This window comes from Raphanus sativus, chromosome 6, assembly GCF_000801105.2.
Source record: "Raphanus sativus cultivar WK10039 chromosome 6, ASM80110v3, whole genome shotgun sequence".
Classification (NCBI taxonomy): Eukaryota; Viridiplantae; Streptophyta; class Magnoliopsida; order Brassicales; family Brassicaceae; genus Raphanus; species Raphanus sativus.
Window position 1 is genome coordinate 15,013,446 of NC_079516.1, and position 19,009 is coordinate 15,032,454.

General features: G+C 38.7%; 4 protein-coding genes and 1 non-coding gene across 12 annotated transcripts; 4 read left to right on the plus strand and 1 right to left on the minus strand.

The window, feature by feature from the left end:
- Positions 1–2,392: 2,392 nt before the first annotated feature.
- On the plus strand, positions 2,393–4,699 carry LOC130495890 (calmodulin-binding protein 60 G-like). Its single transcript, XM_056987472.1, has 5 exons — positions 2,393–2,566; positions 2,671–2,746; positions 3,133–3,667; positions 4,040–4,194; positions 4,311–4,699. Exons 1-5 carry the CDS (start codon positions 2,490–2,492, stop codon positions 4,665–4,667), a joined length of 1,200 nt encoding a protein of 399 aa, XP_056843452.1. The 5' UTR covers positions 2,393–2,489; the 3' UTR covers positions 4,668–4,699.
- A 36-nt stretch (positions 4,700–4,735) lies between these two features.
- On the plus strand, positions 4,736–11,123 carry LOC130495889 (uncharacterized). 8 transcript variants are annotated; one of them, XR_008934876.1, is made up of 6 exons: positions 4,736–5,293; positions 5,612–5,669; positions 6,940–9,453; positions 9,576–9,753; positions 10,072–10,129; positions 10,861–11,123. XR_008934876.1 is itself a non-coding variant. In XM_056987471.1 (4 exons), exons 3-4 carry the CDS (start codon positions 6,940–6,942, stop codon positions 10,881–10,883), a joined length of 1,335 nt encoding a protein of 444 aa, XP_056843451.1. In that variant the 5' UTR covers positions 4,736–5,293; positions 5,612–5,669; the 3' UTR covers positions 10,884–11,123. The 8 variants fall into 8 exon arrangements, 2 of the variants coding, with proteins under 2 accessions (XP_056843451.1, XP_056843450.1); XR_008934874.1 differs by having other exon boundaries at positions 9,588–9,753; XR_008934875.1 differs by having other exon boundaries at positions 4,736–4,993; positions 5,116–5,293; positions 6,940–9,753.
- Positions 11,124–13,198: 2,075 nt separating this feature from the next.
- LOC130495583 (GATA transcription factor 23-like) lies at positions 13,199–13,611 on the plus strand. Its single transcript, XM_056986995.1, has 2 exons — positions 13,199–13,288; positions 13,402–13,611. The coding sequence occupies exons 1-2, from the start codon at positions 13,199–13,201 to the stop codon at positions 13,609–13,611; spliced, it is 300 nt and encodes a 99-aa protein (XP_056842975.1).
- Positions 13,612–14,974: 1,363 nt separating this feature from the next.
- On the plus strand, positions 14,975–17,084 carry LOC130496773 (protein DEHYDRATION-INDUCED 19 homolog 6). Its single transcript, XM_056989216.1, has 5 exons — positions 14,975–15,234; positions 15,739–15,881; positions 16,265–16,342; positions 16,439–16,689; positions 16,776–17,084. Exons 1-5 carry the CDS (start codon positions 15,159–15,161, stop codon positions 16,882–16,884), a joined length of 657 nt encoding a protein of 218 aa, XP_056845196.1. The 5' UTR covers positions 14,975–15,158; the 3' UTR covers positions 16,885–17,084.
- A 981-nt stretch (positions 17,085–18,065) lies between these two features.
- Positions 18,066–18,220, minus strand: LOC130497376 (U4 spliceosomal RNA). The gene has a single exon (XR_008936366.1). It is a non-coding gene; the product is annotated as a U4 spliceosomal RNA (small nuclear RNA).
- Positions 18,221–19,009: the final 789 nt, after the last annotated feature.

The following is a 19,009-nucleotide window of genomic DNA, read 5'->3' on the forward strand; positions in this document are numbered from 1 at the left end:
TTAATTTTTTTGGTCAAAAAAAAAAACTTAGCATGTATATTTTGTTCAACTTTGCTATACGATATACATCAAACAAAAAAAAAGATTAACATAGCACATTAACTATTACAAGTGAACAATATAATAAAAAAAAATACGAAAGCCACGTCAAGAGTGACTGGTTACGAAATGATTCGATGATCAAACTTAGATATCAATTAAAAAAAAAACTTAGATATCAATCAACAGTTACTTTGACTATTCAGCATGTCTTAGTTTCCTTTCCGTTTTCCTCGAATTTGGAAGGAAAGTTTCAAGAAATGTTATATACATATATACGCCATTTGTTTTTCTAAAAGTATTAGCCTGGTAACAATTGAACAATAGTTCTTGAAACATTTAATTTTATTATATTTGACTTCCTCCTTATATTAGTATAAAAGATCAGAAATTGTCTATCCTAATTTGTTATAAACTAATTCTGAATCAACTTTTATAAGTTCTGAATCTTCAAAACTACATTGTTTATTGGCCGGAAACAAATCGACGTGTAGACTGGTGTTCCCAGATGAAATGCCTACCTATTATAAATAATCCCTTAAATATATATATATATATATATATATATAGTATACTTTTCTGCTTCAGTTTATTTGATGCTTAAAATATTTTTATTGTAAATAAGTGATGCTTATTTTTAGATAAAATTTTTAAAAATTTGAAATTTGTGACCAATATAACATAATACTACATTTTTATTTATTGGTTAAATTAGTTTTGTTTAATGGTATTTTTATATAAACAAGATAAATCATATAAAAATAGTATTTTCTTAATCAATATGCATTACTCTTATACATCATATAAAATGAAACAAAGAGATTATCCTATTTGCATTTTTTTCTTAAAAAAAACGTTTGTGTCGTTTTACTTGGTTTCCATCGTTGAGGGAGATTGTCCATCATCGGAACGCGTTAATGAAGAAAAAAATGTTCTAATATTTATCTCCATCTTGTCCTTGCAATCTTGAAAACTTTGATATTTATGCTGAATGTTATTTTATATGATCATAAACTACTTAAACCGCGTTAACAGTACCGCCTAAACGTGTTTTTTGGGGTCATATGCTTTTAGTTGACGATGTAGCCTTGTCAACGCTTATGTCAACGGTTCTTTTTGGCTGGTTTATAAAATTTTTAACGTTATAAAATTGAGATAGTCCATTAAGCTAAATAGAACAATTTAACGTTAGTGTATGCTAAATTTCGATATGATCAAACTACTTCTTACTTCTTTTTTTTTATCAAGCATCATATTCATACCACTCCTAAATTTAGAAAATACGAAATGTACCATAAGAGTTTGATTGTGCATGGTAGCACCATAAGAGTTACGTTTTCTCAGGTCTAGTCAATGATTGAGAAACGGACAAAAGCTTTGATAAAAAAAAGCTTTGAATTAATAATTATAAAACGCGTCGAATGTAACATCTATTAAGATGCAATTCTTACACATAAATGCAGGATCTTGTCTGATAACAACAAATGTTTTTCGCTCATATGATTTCTAACCACAAACTATACAAGTGAACGTTTGTAATACTTAGAAACCAAGATAGAAGAGATCATCTACTAATTTCTTATTGAAATTATTTCATGATGATGTTTAATTACATATTTAATTTACAATGGAAAACTAGTACACGTTTTCTCAAGTTTACATATTATAACTGACAATATATCAGTTAGAGACATCAGAAAATCTTATTTTCCTTAATATGTGTGTTTAGGTCAATGATATTTTTCTCTTACTCCGGAATATATTATTTCAAAAATATCATGTCTATTTTATTTCGCTGGAGATATCAGATATCTAAACGCTTATTGGCGTCAAATTAATCAGATGAGATAAATAAAAATGAGTCCAAAAGAAAAGAGTAGAAATTGAAATAAAAATGATTTAGGAACTAGTTCCTGTTTTCATTATTCGGCTGATCTCCCGTTAAGAGAATTGTTCCAACAAAAATGTTAAAAGAATGTAGTACATGAAAAAAAATCTATAGACTGAATTATTAGATTGTAATTTCACTTTATATCTGACTTTCCCAATATGCGTGGATTTTCTTTTAACCCGTTAGATAAATATTGGTTTAAATACATGTACATGTTTGGCCGGATAGAGTGTATATTCTAGGTTGTTATAAGTTTGTACTTCAACTAGCAATTGATTTGGTTTTAATTAATTAACAAAAAACTAAATAACTAACTATAGCGTCTTTAATGAATAGCACTACAAAAACTAAGGAGAGCTGAACGAATCTTCCTCGAAGTTTCAAGTGCTACTTAGTCAAGGCTCAAATCCCTTTAAAATCCCAACCAGCTATTCTTTCACAAACTCATCTCTTGCTCTCTTCTCTCTCACACACAAAGATCCCTTTCTTTTTTAGAAAGACTTCATAAAAACTTTCAGGTTTTTAAAATCTGATCACATACACACAAAAAAAGTGATCAATGAAGATGCAACACAACCCTTTTCATGGGGATAGTGTACCCAATGGTTTAAAACCTCATAAAATAACATTCAAGAAGTGAGTTTTTTTCCATCTTACAAGACAAATAATTTTGCTTGGTTTTGTTGGTTTTCGAACAAGGGTTTAAAGTTTTGAGTTTGTTTTTCTCATGTTAACCACAGAGCTGTGAAGAAAGTGATGAAAGATCGGTCAACTAAACAATACATGGTCGAGATGGAGAACATGATCAGAAAAATTGTGAGTTTTGTCGTCGTCTTCAACTACAATATTCACATAAACCACATAACTTACCTAAAATCTCAATTAATCAATAAATTGGTTAAATTAATCCATTAATCCTGCATAGCCACCAGCTTTGGCTGACTTCTTCTTCCCTCTTCTGTCCCGTTTTAGTTTCTGTGGTTTTAAAATCTGTGGGCTCTATCAACAATATTGTATGGTCTAGCCAGTTACCATAATATATCAAATTATATACATATAACTATGAAGTATTAATAATCAAGTTGCATAAACACGTGTTTTTCTTTAATATTTAATTTGCATGCAGTTGTTTTGCTTGGTTTTATATTCAATGATATATGTAAACTAGTGACTAATTAGTCTTTTTTCTTTTAAATATGTAGGTTCGAGAGGAGCTTGATCGTATTATTATACAACCTCAATTCTCTTCGTCATCGTCCACAATGGAGCGTTCGCGTTCAGAGACGCCATCCTTGCGTTCACGATTCAAGCTACGATTCATCAACGCACCACCGTCTACGATATTCACGTGTGCCAAGATCGAAGCCAAGGACCATTCTCCCGTAGCGTTCGAGCTCGTGGATACAGCCACGAACTCCAGAGTCGTCTCGGGACCGCTCTCGTCTTCTCGGGTCGAAATCGTGCCGCTGAACGGTGACTTCACGGAGGAAAGCTGGACCGTTGACGTATTCAAAGGGTATATTGAAAAGCAACGCGAAGGAAAACGTCCGTTACTCACCGGAGATTTAACGGTGACGCTTAAAAACGGCGTCGGAGTGATCTCCGGAGTTGTTACTTTCTCGGATAATTCCAGCTGGACTAGGAGTAAGAGGTTCCGGTTAGGTGCTAGACTAACCGGTGGTGGAGCCGTGGAGGCAAGAAGTGAAGCCTTTAAAGTTAAAGACCAACGTGGAGAATGTAAGTATACTTGCTGTCCGAAACGGTTAATGCGTTTAGGGTGGAATATTAAAACAAATCACTAAGATGACGCACAAAAAAATTATGACAAAATAGTTTACAAAGAGAAAAATCTTAAAATTAACAATAATTTGAATATAAAATGATTAAATTACTTTAAACCTTAAAAATGTATGGTAATAGTTTAACCCTAATCTCACTCCCTAAATATTAAATTCTAAATTCTAAATTATAATTACTAAACCAAAACTCAAGTACAAAATAAATAAAACTAAGAATTATAATTAATAATATTTTGAGATTTTTATATGAATTTTTTAGAATAAAAGTGTTTTAATGCTAATATTTTTACATTTTTTTTTGGTTATGCAGCGTATAAAAAACATCATCCTCCGTACCCCGGTGACGAGGTTTGGAGACTGGAGAAAATAGCTCGCGTTTCAGCGAAGCGTTTGGCTGAACGGAAGATTATTACCGTTAAGGATTTTCGTCGTTGGCACACTGTAGATGCAGATGCGCTATACAACGTAAGATTGATTATAAACCTAAAATAATTCAAATGAGTCTTTGAAGTAAATAAAACCTAACTTTTACCAAAATAAAAAATAAAATAAACCTAACCTAAGTTGTTCTTTTTTAACAGCTACTTGGTGGAGAGCACATACCTGGTGGAGGAATCTCAAAGAGAACATATGAAGCAATTGTATCCCATGCGATGGAATGCGTTTTGGACGAAGCAGAGTGTTACATCTACAACACAACCGCTCTTGGCGTTTCACTTATTTTCAACTCTGTCTATGAAGTGATCAAAGTGTACTTCAGTGATGGCACGTTTCAAAATCCAGATCAGCTACCAGCTTATCAGCTTGTCGAGTTAAAGCGTGAAGCGTATCAAAACCTTAGCCAGTTTAGGACCTTTGTGGAGCATCCACATAGGTCCTTGCAATGCACGCAAAATCCTGGATTGCAACACAACAATTTTCAAGGTATATATATTTAAAACTTTGGTTACGGTCTAAGGTATTTTGGTACGTAAATATCTAGACTTAACGATGTTTTTGCAACGACCCGAATTCTGGTTTCGAAAATTTTTAGCCGGCTAAAGCCCAAGCATTACAAGATGGCCATATTTTTGCCCATAAATAATCAACTCCAGCCTTGGTTTCTCCTCCTGCAAAGAAAAAGATAGAAGTTAGAGAGAAAGAGCTAGAGAGAAGTGAGAGAAGAGAAAGTGTGAACCTTTGGAGAAGCTGAGCCACCAGAGCTCGCCGGAGCCACCACACGCCAAGACCAAGCCAAGCTCATCACCACCGTTCGTTGTAGTCGGTAAGCGTCGGAAACCGCCATGCATTTGAGTTTAGTTTCGTGCGTTTAGTAAATCGTCTATAACTTTCTAACCGTTGCGAATCTCGTGCATGCAAACCCACCATCGTGTTCCTCTCGTCGAGACGAATCCATAGCCACCAGAATCGTCGCAATCGGAGCTCGGACGAAGCCGTACGAGCCCTCCAAAGTTTCGCCGGAAATCGCATCCGCCACCGCCGGACCACCGTTATCCGCCGCCGGACCACCGCTTCTCCGACGCCGGTCCGCCGCTTATCCGCCGCCGGACTGTCATCGCCGCCGGTAAGCCTCCGCCGTCGCCGCCGGTGATCGTCGCCGGTGACTCGCCGGTGACTCGGTCAACTCGGCCGAGTCAACTCAGCGAGTCAACTCGGTTGACTCGGTAAACCGGTCGGTTGACTGGTTTGACCCGGTTTAAATTAATTTAGTTCGGTTAGGGTCGGTTAGGAATAAACCGGTCGGTTATGTCAAATTGATTTCTGGTCAAGGGTTGACCAGATTGACCTTTGACCAGCGAGTTGACTTTTCCGTAAACCTTGACCATAACCGTTTTCATCCGTTCGAAAGGCGTTCTGACTCAGAATTTCATCCTGGTTTCAGATTTGGAGTCTATTTTATCAGTGGGAGTTCATAGATACCACTTCTCTTCATTGCTAAGGTGAGGGCTACTCCGTTTAAATCCCGAGCTAGTTTAGTACTGCTATTATGAAAAGTTTAGTTTCGAAACATGATAATCTCTGTGAATCGAGTCTGTTTGAGTTTGTTTGAGAGTCTTGCGTGTTCATAATTGTTATTGATTGTTAAACCGGAACTAGGTTAATAGAGGATTCAACGGTTGTGTGAAATGATTGATGCTGAGAACTGTCATATATATATGTATATATATAGTTATATAGTAGGGACTATGTGATTGTGCGGGGGTTCGGAGATGTCTGAGCTATCGACGCAGCGGGTGTTTGTGCGGGGGTACAGAGACGTTTGTACTATCGACGCAGCGGGTGTTTGTGCGGGGGCCCAGAGACGTCTGAGCTAGCGACGCAGCGGGATTTGTGCGGGGGTACAGAGACGTTTGTACTATCGACGCAGCGGGTGGTTGTGCGGGGGTACAGAGACATACTGTACTAGCGACGCAGCGGTTATCTATATCCTTATGAGGAGATGCGTGGTGCAGAGAGTAGCTGTGTACTATAAGCGCATGGGTTGTAGTTGGATAGTTCTCTAGTCGCTTGTTGATTGTTATTTGTGGTGTAGACACCGTGTTTGTTTCATGCTAGAGCTAGGCTTACATAGTCGTAGTGCTATGTACTGAGTCAGTGGTTTGCGGTTTAGCATCCCATACCTCACTGAGCGACTCCCCTGTTGCTCACCCCTCTTTCTTTCCCCTTTCAGGTGAGACCGATGAGCAGGAGTGATCATATCGGACTAGTGCTACTATTTGGGCTCGTGGGCTTTATCGTTTATCGTTTTATCTTTTATCGTTATTGGGCCTTCAGGCCTTTGGACTTCTATCGTTTATGTTATTTCTTATTTCAGCCTTCGGGCTTATATTGTTATCGATATTTCAGATGTTTATTTTCGGGTTTGACTTTATGGTATTGTATTTGACTTTATGATATGACGTGGATTTTATTATCCGTATTATTATTATTATTTCCGCTGCGCTACTATTTATTTATCTCGAATTATTTTATCATTATTCGCCAGACGCGGTCGCGTCAGGTTTTGGTATCAGAGCCGTGTTCCGTCCCGGCTCCGACCCGGGATGGCGATCTTTGGAGACTCGGTTTTTATTCGGTTTTAATCGGTTTTCAAATATTTATGGGGATATGGGGATTTTAAAAATAAGAAAAAAATAGCACCTTTCCGTTCGATATCACTCCTTTAATTGTTGGATTTCGTCAGAAGTTAACTCGTTGCCTTCATTTCAGATGCCGCCGAGGAGAGCTACCCGTGCTCAGATCGCTAGAGATGCTAGAGAGGCTCAGGATGCGCATGTTCAGCCCGCAGTTCCGCAGCCCGTTGCTCCGCAGATTGATCAGGATGCCGTGAGACAGATGATTCAGGAGTCAGTTCAGCAGATTGCCCAAGAGGCAGCCAGGCAAGCCGCTCAGGAGGCTGCCCGGGTAGCTGCTCAGGAAGTTGCTCGACAGATGGCTGCAGCTCAGCAGGTTCCGCAGGGTCCTCAGATTCATGTGCAGCAGGGTCCGCAGATTCATATGCAGCAGGTTCCGCCAGTTCAGGTTCAGCATGATCATCAGGTTCCAGCTCAGCAGGCCCCAGCGCCACAGTATCCGCAGGTTCCTATTCAGCCAGTTCCAGGGGTCTTCCAGGTTCCACCACCGCCGCCTGCTTTTCCAGTGCATGTACCCGAGGTTGATGAGACATTTATCAGGGTGTTGTCACAGATGAAGTATGTGAACTTGGAGCATTTCAGTGGTACCACAGACCCTACACTTGCTCACGATTGGAGGCACAGTTTGGATAAGTGTTTGAACACTATCTCATGCCCACCAAGGCACAAGCTTAGGATTGCTGAGTTGTATTTGCGCGGAGATGCAGCAGTGTGGTGGGATGGAGTGCGAGTGATGCACCACGGCGAGATGACTTATGAGGATTTCATGTATGCATTCAACAAGAAGTATTTTCCAAGAGAAGCTTTGGATGAGAAGAAGAACGATTTTGAGAGTTTGAGGCAGGGTGGAAAGTCTGTCAGAGAATATGAGCATGAGTTTCGCCAGCTTCACCGATTTGCGGGTAATGGTATGGATGAGGAGGATCTTATCAGGAGGTTCTTAAAAGGGATGCGAGTAGAACTTCACGGTAGGTGCAGTATGGTCACCTATACCAGTTTGGAAGATCTGGTAGAGAAGGCCGTTGTGCAAGAGAAATGTATTGCAGCGGAGCAGAAGTTCAACAAGGCAGCTCAGCATAAGTCTGAAGGAGCTTCAGAGTCACAGAAGAGGACATGGGATCAGCCGAGTATCCAGTGCCATAATTGTGGGTTGTTCGGGCATGTTTCTAGAAATTGTCGAAAGCCACCAGTTACCCAGTTTATAGCGCCAGGAGCACCAGTAGCAGCAGCAGCAGCTAGGAACTGTTATGGTTGTAACCAGCCAGGTCATATCTTCAGAGATTGCCCTAGGAGGGGCAATGCAGCGCTTCCACCACCACCGAAGCGCCTAGCCATCGTTCCACGTGTGTTCACGGTGGGAGATCACCAGGGAGCTGAGCCGATAGCGGGTATGTATCTTTATCATACTTGTTTGTGTTAAGTATTTGTTGTGGTCTCGTAATTATCTGTGTAGTTAGCAAAAATCTCGTGTAGTTCGGTTTTGCTTAGAAGTAAGTTAGCTTGCACCTTGTTCGACATGGAAGCTTCCCACAGATTTGTGAGTTCACATATGGTCAAGTCTTAGCATTTTTGGTGTATCTTTAAAAGAAGACAAAGAGGGTTTGAGAGCAATCAGTATTCATCGCGATGTACCAGTTGCCTTTCGAGTATTAAGATGGCACCATATGAAGTCCTTTACAACAAGTTTTATTACATACCGCTTTGTTGAAGACAAAAGTGGGGGAGCGACGTGAGGTAAAAACCGCAATGGGTCAAGAGATGGTAGAGCAAATGGACGTGATCAAGTTTGGCCTTGGGAAGGCCATGACCGTGAAAAGAAGTTATGCATGTATGCATCGTAAGGATTTGGAGTTTCATGCCAGTGAATGAATATACCTAAAATGAAGACATTTTAAGGAGGAGCTAAGACACGGAAGTTGAAGAAGCTTAAACCGAAGTACATGTTATCATATCTTATTTTTGGAGCGGTTTGGAGCAGTTCTTAGAGATTGGATTTATCAACAGAGTTATCAGAATTTCAAGACGTGTTAAATGTATCTATTATGAAGAAGTCGAGAGAAAGTCAGAGCTTATTTTCCAGCTGTGCCAGATGACCTTAAAGAGATTGTAAGCATCTTCTCGACCAGTGAAGATTTCGGATCACCAAGTAAAAGCATTTCAGAGAATAAAACTGTGTTTGTCAGAGTTCGTTGAGAGAGAGACGAAGTTCAGGAGAAGACCTCAAAGAGAGCAGATTGGGTATCCGGAGTTTGTTACAATGATATTGGACATGTCAACTCCATATTCGAATTCGGGGACGAATTCCTTGTAAGTGGGGGAGAATTGTAACGACCCGAATTCTGGTTTCGAAAATTTTTAGCCGGCTAAAGCCCAAGCATTACAAGATGGCCATATTTTTGCCCATAAATAATCAACTCCAGCCTTGGTTTCTCCTCCTGCAAAGAAAAAGATAGAAGTTAGAGAGAAAGAGCTAGAGAGAAGTGAGAGAAGAGAAAGTGTGAACCTTTGGAGAAGCTGAGCCACCAGAGCTCGCCGGAGCCACCACACGCCAAGACCAAGCCAAGCTCATCACCACCGTTCGTTGTAGTCGGTAAGCGTCGGAAACCGCCATGCATTTGAGTTTAGTTTCGTGCGTTTAGTAAATCGTCTATAACTTTCTAACCGTTGCGAATCTCGTGCATGCAAACCCACCATCGTGTTCCTCTCGTCGAGACGAATCCATAGCCACCAGAATCGTCGCAATCGGAGCTCGGACGAAGCCGTACGAGCCCTCCAAAGTTTCGCCGGAAATCGCATCCGCCACCGCCGGACCACCGTTATCCGCCGCCGGACCACCGCTTCTCCGACGCCGGTCCGCCGCTTATCCGCCGCCGGACTGTCATCGCCGCCGGTAAGCCTCCGCCGTCGCCGCCGGTGATCGTCGCCGGTGACTCGCCGGTGACTCGGTCAACTCGGCCGAGTCAACTCAGCGAGTCAACTCGGTTGACTCGGTAAACCGGTCGGTTGACTGGTTTGACCCGGTTTAAATTAATTTAGTTCGGTTAGGGTCGGTTAGGAATAAACCGGTCGGTTATGTCAAATTGATTTCTGGTCAAGGGTTGACCAGATTGACCTTTGACCAGCGAGTTGACTTTTCCGTAAACCTTGACCATAACCGTTTTCATCCGTTCGAAAGGCGTTCTGACTCAGAATTTCATCCTGGTTTCAGATTTGGAGTCTATTTTATCAGTGGGAGTTCATAGATACCACTTCTCTTCATTGCTAAGGTGAGGGCTACTCCGTTTAAATCCCGAGCTAGTTTAGTACTGCTATTATGAAAAGTTTAGTTTCGAAACATGATAATCTCTGTGAATCGAGTCTGTTTGAGTTTGTTTGAGAGTCTTGCGTGTTCATAATTGTTATTGATTGTTAAACCGGAACTAGGTTAATAGAGGATTCAACGGTTGTGTGAAATGATTGATGCTGAGAACTGTCATATATATATGTATATATATAGTTATATAGTAGGGACTATGTGATTGTGCGGGGGTTCGGAGATGTCTGAGCTATCGACGCAGCGGGTGTTTGTGCGGGGGTACAGAGACGTTTGTACTATCGACGCAGCGGGTGTTTGTGCGGGGGCCCAGAGACGTCTGAGCTAGCGACGCAGCGGGATTTGTGCGGGGGTACAGAGACGTTTGTACTATCGACGCAGCGGGTGGTTGTGCGGGGGTACAGAGACATACTGTACTAGCGACGCAGCGGTTATCTATATCCTTATGAGGAGATGCGTGGTGCAGAGAGTAGCTGTGTACTATAAGCGCATGGGTTGTAGTTGGATAGTTCTCTAGTCGCTTGTTGATTGTTATTTGTGGTGTAGACACCGTGTTTGTTTCATGCTAGAGCTAGGCTTACATAGTCGTAGTGCTATGTACTGAGTCAGTGGTTTGCGGTTTAGCATCCCATACCTCACTGAGCGACTCCCCTGTTGCTCACCCCTCTTTCTTTCCCCTTTCAGGTGAGACCGATGAGCAGGAGTGATCATATCGGACTAGTGCTACTATTTGGGCTCGTGGGCTTTATCGTTTATCGTTTTATCTTTTATCGTTATTGGGCCTTCAGGCCTTTGGACTTCTATCGTTTATGTTATTTCTTATTTCAGCCTTCGGGCTTATATTGTTATCGATATTTCAGATGTTTATTTTCGGGTTTGACTTTATGGTATTGTATTTGACTTTATGATATGACGTGGATTTTATTATCCGTATTATTATTATTATTTCCGCTGCGCTACTATTTATTTATCTCGAATTATTTTATCATTATTCGCCAGACGCGGTCGCGTCAGTTTTTTTCCTTCTCTTTTCGAATATGCAGGAGTTTCGATTCCATTAGACTCTTTGAGCTCTCTTTACTTCACAGCTTCAAACTCCACGGTCCAACCAGAGATGGTGATGAATTTTGATAACTCACCAGCCACGACGTCGTTTCATATCGACGGAAAATTCATGCAAAGAAACAGCTTTAGGGTTAGTGAACACGATCCGGTGCACAGCGAATCGCAAACTGTAGCGACAAGAGATTATATGGAGAATGACGAGGATGATCATGAGAACACTTTTGCTTATCCTCACCATCATGACTTGCCCTTGAACTGGTCGCCAGGTGCAGCGAATTTGGAGCAACAATTGAATAGTTTTTTGTGTTAGCGTGTCTGGCACGCAAGAAGCTGGAACGTTTGATGTTAGTATTGCAAACATTAATGTGGGATCTCCAAGAGGCAGGTGGTGTAAGGTTAAGGCAGCTTTTAAGATCCGAGAAGTCTGGAAACTCACAACTGCCAGAAAAAGATCAGGGAATGCTTGTAAGAACCCTTGTCTACTGTATTAGATTCAGAGGTTTAAGATGTGTATATTGTGTATGTGTGTGAGTTTTTATTCTTTCCTTATGAGTTGTGATAGAATAGGGTTAGTTAAATTGATCCCGTCCATTGAATGTTTCCAATGGTTTAATAAGTACTGGGGATTAGTCTTTGTGTATACCATGTTTGATATGTAAATCTCTACAAAAAAAAAAGACTATACTGTATATATAACCAAATCAGTTTACATGTTTTATATTTCAAGTATTTACTTAGCCCCTATATATAAATGGTTCTATAGCAGAGGGCTTGTCACTTGTAGCCTTTACATGCAATATTGTATTCAAAGGTTTCTTGAGGTGCACGATTTATATATAAGATATATTTATGTTTTTTTTTTCCTATTTGCCTATACCATATTTTAAAATTTATTTTGACAAAGTCAGTTTTCACCTGTTGTATATGTGTTTCGAGTTTATCCCCCAACAATGTGTAGAATCATTATCCTTTTGGCATATGCCAACATAAAAAGTATGTGAGTTTCATCTATTCCACGTTATAAAATGACTTCTCAAACAAGTATAAAAACAGCATTACAAGATATACCAAATCAACCAATTCCATGAGCTCTAAATCTTCAAAACATAATCAACTTTCAAATCAAATCCCCACTTACTATCTAAATTGAAAAGTTCTCTTTCACTTGGCTATAACATATTAGAAAATATTATGTTGGGTTTGGAATGACTATTCTATTGCCTTTGTGTTTCCCTTTATATTATGTGCATTTTTGCTTTTTCCTCGAACTGGTTGAGGAAGAAGACTATTGGCTTCCACATCACAACAAAAAGGTCTATAAGTAAGTGAAAACATTGGTGGCTTTTGTTTCATTACTTTTTTCTCTGTCTTCACGTGAACAAATTTGCTGAATCTGTGGCTTCTTCTACTTTCTTTTCTCTAATACAACACACACACGCACTCATAGTTATTTAAAAAAAAAAAAGATTCCAGAGATCCTGGTCGTGTGCACTGCCACTTGGCTCTCCACCTGACAATGATTTGGTAGATGTTTTGTTTTGTGTCATCAGTCTAGCAGAAAGGCCACAATCATTAACTGACCAAAAGTGCGGCTAAGGGCGTTTATGTCTTCTTATCACAATCAAACTGGTTTCGAAGAGTTTTTAAGGAGATCTTAAGCCTTTCTTGATGATTAACTCTTACCATACATACACACACAAAGAAACAAAAAAAGAACTAGCAATATTCCCATAGTTTCTCCATATTAATCTTCTTTGCCTTATAGTGATCAGTCCCCCCAAGAAAACAAAAGACCCTTTATTTTGCTCACAGTTTAGTTCTTGGCTGCTGTGGTTACAGAAAGTAGCTCTAAAAATAAAGGTTGGTTGGTTCCATTGATTTGATTGATCCAAGAGAGCTATGTTCTTGTACTTCATCTAATATGTCAATGTTGCTCTTCTCAAAATTTATCATAGAAATGGAAGAAGAGAAGGAGAGAGTTAGGTGTTGTAGTGATTGCAAAACCACCAAGACACCAATGTGGAGAGGTGGACCGTCTGGTCCCAAGGTCTCTTCTTTCTACTCTTCATTTACTTTTTTTTTTATATCAAGAGGAAATTGGATAGTTCAAGAAGTATTCTTAATTTGGTTTCCTTTTTGTTTTTGTGGTGAGATTCGCAGTCACTTTGCAATGCATGTGGGATCAGATTCATGAGACAGAGACGATCCGAGTTGTTGGGTATTCATAGCCACAAAGCCTACAAGAAGATAAACACATCGATAGTATCATCATATGGTGGCGTGTTTCTCAAGAAACGACGGAGCCTGAAGGAGGAAGAACAAGCTGCTCTTTGTTTACTCTTATTGTCTTGTAACTCTGTTCTCGCCTGAACTAAAAAAAAACAGAGTATCTCGCTAAAAAGACAGTTTTGCCCTTTGTTTTGTCTTATCCTTTTGGGCCATTCTTTTGAGTGGATATGATTTAAAATGCTGAAGTTGGGCCTGTTTTGTTTCAACAGAGCTGACCCATAGAGACCATTTGTCAAATCTAAAAAGTGAAAATTAAACCGGAGCATTTCGGTTTTGGTTTGGTACAGGAAGACTTAATTATTGATGTCAAAAGAAAAGGTTTAACTAGGCCTGGGCATAATATCCGGAACCCGAAATCCGAACCGAACCCGAACCGAAAAACCCGACCCGTTATCCGACCCGAAATGTAAAAACACCCGAACGGGTTTTGTAGGGTGGTATAAAAAATATCCGAATCCGAAGTGTTATTAACCGAACCCGAACGGGTAACCCGAAAAACCCGAAACTAATAGCTAATATAAATATTTTGAAATATATATATATAAGTATTTTAGTTATTAAATTTAATATTCGTGGTAATATGATATATAATAATAAATATTAACAATGTTAACAATATTAAAAATATTTTAAGTACACAATTAGTTATAAATAAGTAATTTATAATTTGTTCATTGGAATAACAAGTATACTCTCTATAATATAATGTATATTGTTTACAAATAATGTTTGTTTTCATGCTTGATTTAACATTTTATTGTTATTTTAGCAATTTTATGTATGATAGATTAATTTTTATTAATTTAGTTGTTTTTCTTTATGTTTTTCTTCAAGTTTTTGTTTTTTTACTTTGGTTATATCCGAACCGAACCGATATAACCCGAACCCGAAAGATATATGGTTACTTTATGGGTTTTAGGATGCAATATAATTTTTAACCGAACCCGAAGTGTTATTATCCGAACCCGACCCGTACTAATGAAATTTTACTATGGGACCTAGGAGCGTAAACCCGAAAACCCGAAAATCCGAAAAACCCGATCCGAACGCCAACGGGTACCCGAACGCCCATGCCTAGGTTTAACTATATAACTAAAAATGAAATGTATAAAAATCAAGAAAAAAATCTTTGAAACAGTGAAAACTCTGTTTGCGCGGGTTAAGTTCACCTGCTTCACCAACATATACCATAAGCAAACCAATAATATTTAGACACGTATGCGTGTGACTAACAGATCGACGTGTTCAATGAGCGGAAAAGCGTGCCAGTTTATATTACCAGAGGGAAATACACGGCGGGTAAAAGGTTCAAACGGCATGCATTCGTGTAGGCTGTTAGAAAACCAAGAGATTAATAAATCAAAAAGACAAGTAAATACATGTAATAAAACTAATTAAATTAAGAAATTATTTATGTATTACATAATAGAAGAACTCGTCTCCTCTCTCCTATGTCTCTCACTCTCTATCCAAACAATTAAAAAAAAAAGGTCCATAAAGAAGAAAAAAAAAGACAAGTTCCGGAAAACAACGCAGCATCGCCGTCGTCGTACCAAGAATCTTTAATTTTTTTTGGTATCTCAACCTTTGATTCTTCGAATTTATTCGGTTTTGGAATCGAGAAAGAAATGGATTCTGATTCATGGAGTGATCGTCTCGCATCGGCTTCACGAAGATACCAGCTCGATTTCTTGTCTCGATCTGGTGAGTTGAAAAAAAAAACACGATATTGTTATTTGTTTTATTTTTGAGATTTGATTTTTTTGTGGTATTAAATTAAATATACGAATTAGAATGACACGATATTGTTGTAAATTGTAATGGCATAGATGTTGATCTTTCTCTTGCTGATGTTGAAATTGCTTTTGTTTTTTTAAAGAAAAACAAAAAAAAATGGAGAAAAGTTTCCATCTTTGAGGCATTTGGTATGATGAATTTCTCAAAAGGTTGGAATCTTTGATTCTTGATTGAACAACAATAAAATACAAAATCTTGTTCGTTGGTAAAACGTCGTTTCATTACATGTCTCAATGTTCTTCTATCACATATCTCCATGTTCCTTCTAATCCCAATTTATATTTGTAACACGCAAGAATGGAAATCATTATTAGTATGCCTAATTATTTTTCTCAAGGTTCTGTTTTATTTTGTTTTTTGTAGTTGTGCCATCTTTAATTGTTTGCTTTTTGTTTTTGATCATAAACGTAGATAACTTCTTGGGGTTTGAGGAGGTAGAGGGAGAAGATGAGTTCAGGGAAGAGTATGCTTGCCCCTTCTGCTCTGACTACTTTGATATCGTCTCTCTCTGCTGCCACATAGACGAAGATCATCCCACTGAAACAATCAATGGGGTATAAGCACTTCTTCCAATACTATTGTGTATATATCAAAATCTAATTAATGTTTCATCACATGGTTCTGCCTAGATTAGGCAAACCACTGCTCTTTTGTTTAGTAGTTCCTCTTCTTCTTGGACATACAATTAGGGAAGTGAAAGTAGCCTAATAAATATGCGTCAGGAATAGGATTTTTCAGTGTTCTGAAAATCGGTATAGGCGGTGTTTGGTGCCCGCGTAGGCGGCAAATCGGTCTAGTCGTTAAAAAATCAGTTTGGGCACCCGCCTAATCGCTATAAAGCGCCTAGTTACCGTTTAACGATTTCTTGAACATTGAGAATTTTAGGAGAGTTGCTACAAGATGAAGATTTGTTTTTGACACACAGTTCTCCTTGTAGGTATGTCCCGTTTGTGCGGTGAAAGTGAGCTCTGATATGGTTGCTCATATAACTCTTCAACATGCAAATATGTTCAAGATATCCTTTTTTTTTAATCAAACCATCATTTTTATTTTATGTGATTTCCTTCAATGTATTTTTTGTTTCATTTCATTCCTTAACTAATAATATTACGTGACAACGAGAAAAAGAAAATCAAGAAGAGGCGGGGTTCAATCCATGTTATCAATCTTGAAGAGAGAGTTTCCTGATGGAAACTTCCAGAGCTTGTTTGAAGGATCTTCACGTGTTGTTGTACCTTCTTCTTCCTCCAGTATAGCTGCTGACCCTTTGCTGTCTTCCTTCATTTCTCCGATGGCGGATGGACTTTTCATTTCAGAGACGAGTTCTGCCAAAAAGACATCAAACCAGAGTTTGCCTGAACGGTATGGTATTGGTTTTCATCATCCTCAGATTGGCTTTTTCCTACATTCACTCTCTGATTGTTCTTGTATTGACTGGATATTTACAGGAGTGTTGAGAAGAAGTCGCTTTCTGCAGAGGATCACAGAGAAAAGTTGAAACAGAGCGAGTTCGTTCAAGGGGTTTTCTGCTCAATGATTCTTGATGATGATTTATAAAGGAGAGAAAAAAATAACTTTGTCTACAAGTATTATTAGATCATTCAACTGTTGGAACAAATTTAATGGAGTTGTTGTTTGTTTTCAACAAGTGATATGGTGGGATAACCAAGAATAATGTTAGAGAAGCTTTGTATTGAAGAGTCAAAAGAGATACATGAATAATGAGTATTATTTATCTTATTGAACACATTCTTTTCTTTGATGAACTCTTGGTTTGTCTGCAGACTGTAAGAAAACAACAACAGCAATGTATGGTATTTTGATCACTATATCTACACTGAGTTCTGTTCTTGAGATCCTAAATATATTTTCGGTTTACTCCAGTTTCTTACTTATGGGGTTTGTATATAATCTCTTAATATTTATAAATTCATAGCGCACATCCATTGCACTAAGCGCCCCTCCTTAGTGCAATGGAGGTCACTAGCCTAAGCCACTCGTCTTCTTGATCACGAGTTGGCCCCGTCCAGGTAAGTGATTTGCTTGTTGTATCCGCTTCTCTTTTTATACTATACTCTGCGAGTGCTTCCTTTTAAATGTAAACGATGTGGGACAATTTACACATCTCTCCGACTCTCACAAGCTTTAAACGGCAAAGATTCTTTCATGATATACACACACGGGCCGGATTCTAAAGGGCCTAGTTAAGTGTTTTAAGCCATTTTCTGGATACGAACCACTCGAACGTATCCAATATAACAGTATTTTGCTTATATTTTGGTTCGTGTTGTGGATTAAATGTCATCTTCGATCAACAAAACGCCATATATTACTTTGTTTTTGTTATCTTTGACTAAAGCTCTTGAGATCTGAAATTTCTTTGTTTGTAAGAATACAAATTGCAGATTTGCTCTGAAGATTCCTGTCTTTGACAGGATTTTACTGGAATATTGGAAAGCAGTGTCTTTCAGCAGAGGATAAACACAGAGAAAAGTTGAAACAGAGCGAGTTCATTCAAAGTATTTTCAGTTCTATCCTTCTTGATGGCGATTCATATAGGAGAACATTCCGGTAACTTTTGTACATTTATTAGATCATTCAGCGACTGATTATCATGTAACGAAGTTGTCATGAAAAAAAAAACAGATCAATGTTAAAGTGTTGTTGCCTAATGAAGAGACGAGACAACAAATAGGCTTTTTCCAAAATACAAAGAGATTTGAACTAAAAGATTGTAGGGCTTTACACCGAAGGGAGCCCTTCCAGAAATTCTCAGAGTCCAAGGTCAAAGCCCAAGATCAATGAGGGGGTTTTTGGAAATAGTTTTCAACCAGCAATAGACGCGCCTCGGTTAGTACCTCATATGCTGCGTCATTGCCCCAAGCGCAAAGATGCTTTTTAACTTGCGTAAGCCTCTTTGTTTTATAATCAAACAAAACCAAACTACTAGGAACATACTTCCGATGTGGGATTCTATAAGTAGCTTGCCAACATAAAAGACATTATATAATAAACATAAAAGAGGAGATCAGTATCATATAACTAGAGAATTGCAATAACGTTATCTAAGATACGACATCTTAAGTAAATTGCACGCTGCATCTAAATCTCTTCTTAGACTCTGCTTCGCGAGTCCTTCCCTTCTATCACCTTAACTGACCCATCATTCAAACCGACCGCAAACTGGTTTGGCTCTTGCGGGTGAGCGGCCACAACTAGAGGGGACAAGCATTTGTTCCTGTGAAAGCAAAGAGACTTGATATACAGACATACGTTTATAATTGTCTGGCTTCCTTTTAAGTCGATTTCGCAGATTCAAGACGACGGAATCTTAGATTAACGTAGAATTAAGAATCTAATGAAGTGTTGGATGAACACTTACCCTTGAGGCAAGCGGATGGAGAGATACGACATCGTCGAACACTCCAATGTTACCATCGCAGAAAGTGGTGTAGACCTCCATGATTCTTGATGATGATTTATATAGGAGAGAAAAAATAACTTTTACTAAAGAGAAAAAATAAATTTGTCTACGAGTATTAGATCATACAACTGTTGGAACAAATGTAATGGAGTTGTTGTTTATTTTCAACAAGTGATATGGTGGGAGGATAACCAAGAGTAATGTTAAGAGAGCTTTGTATTGAAGAGTCAAAAGAGATACATGAATAATGAGTATTAC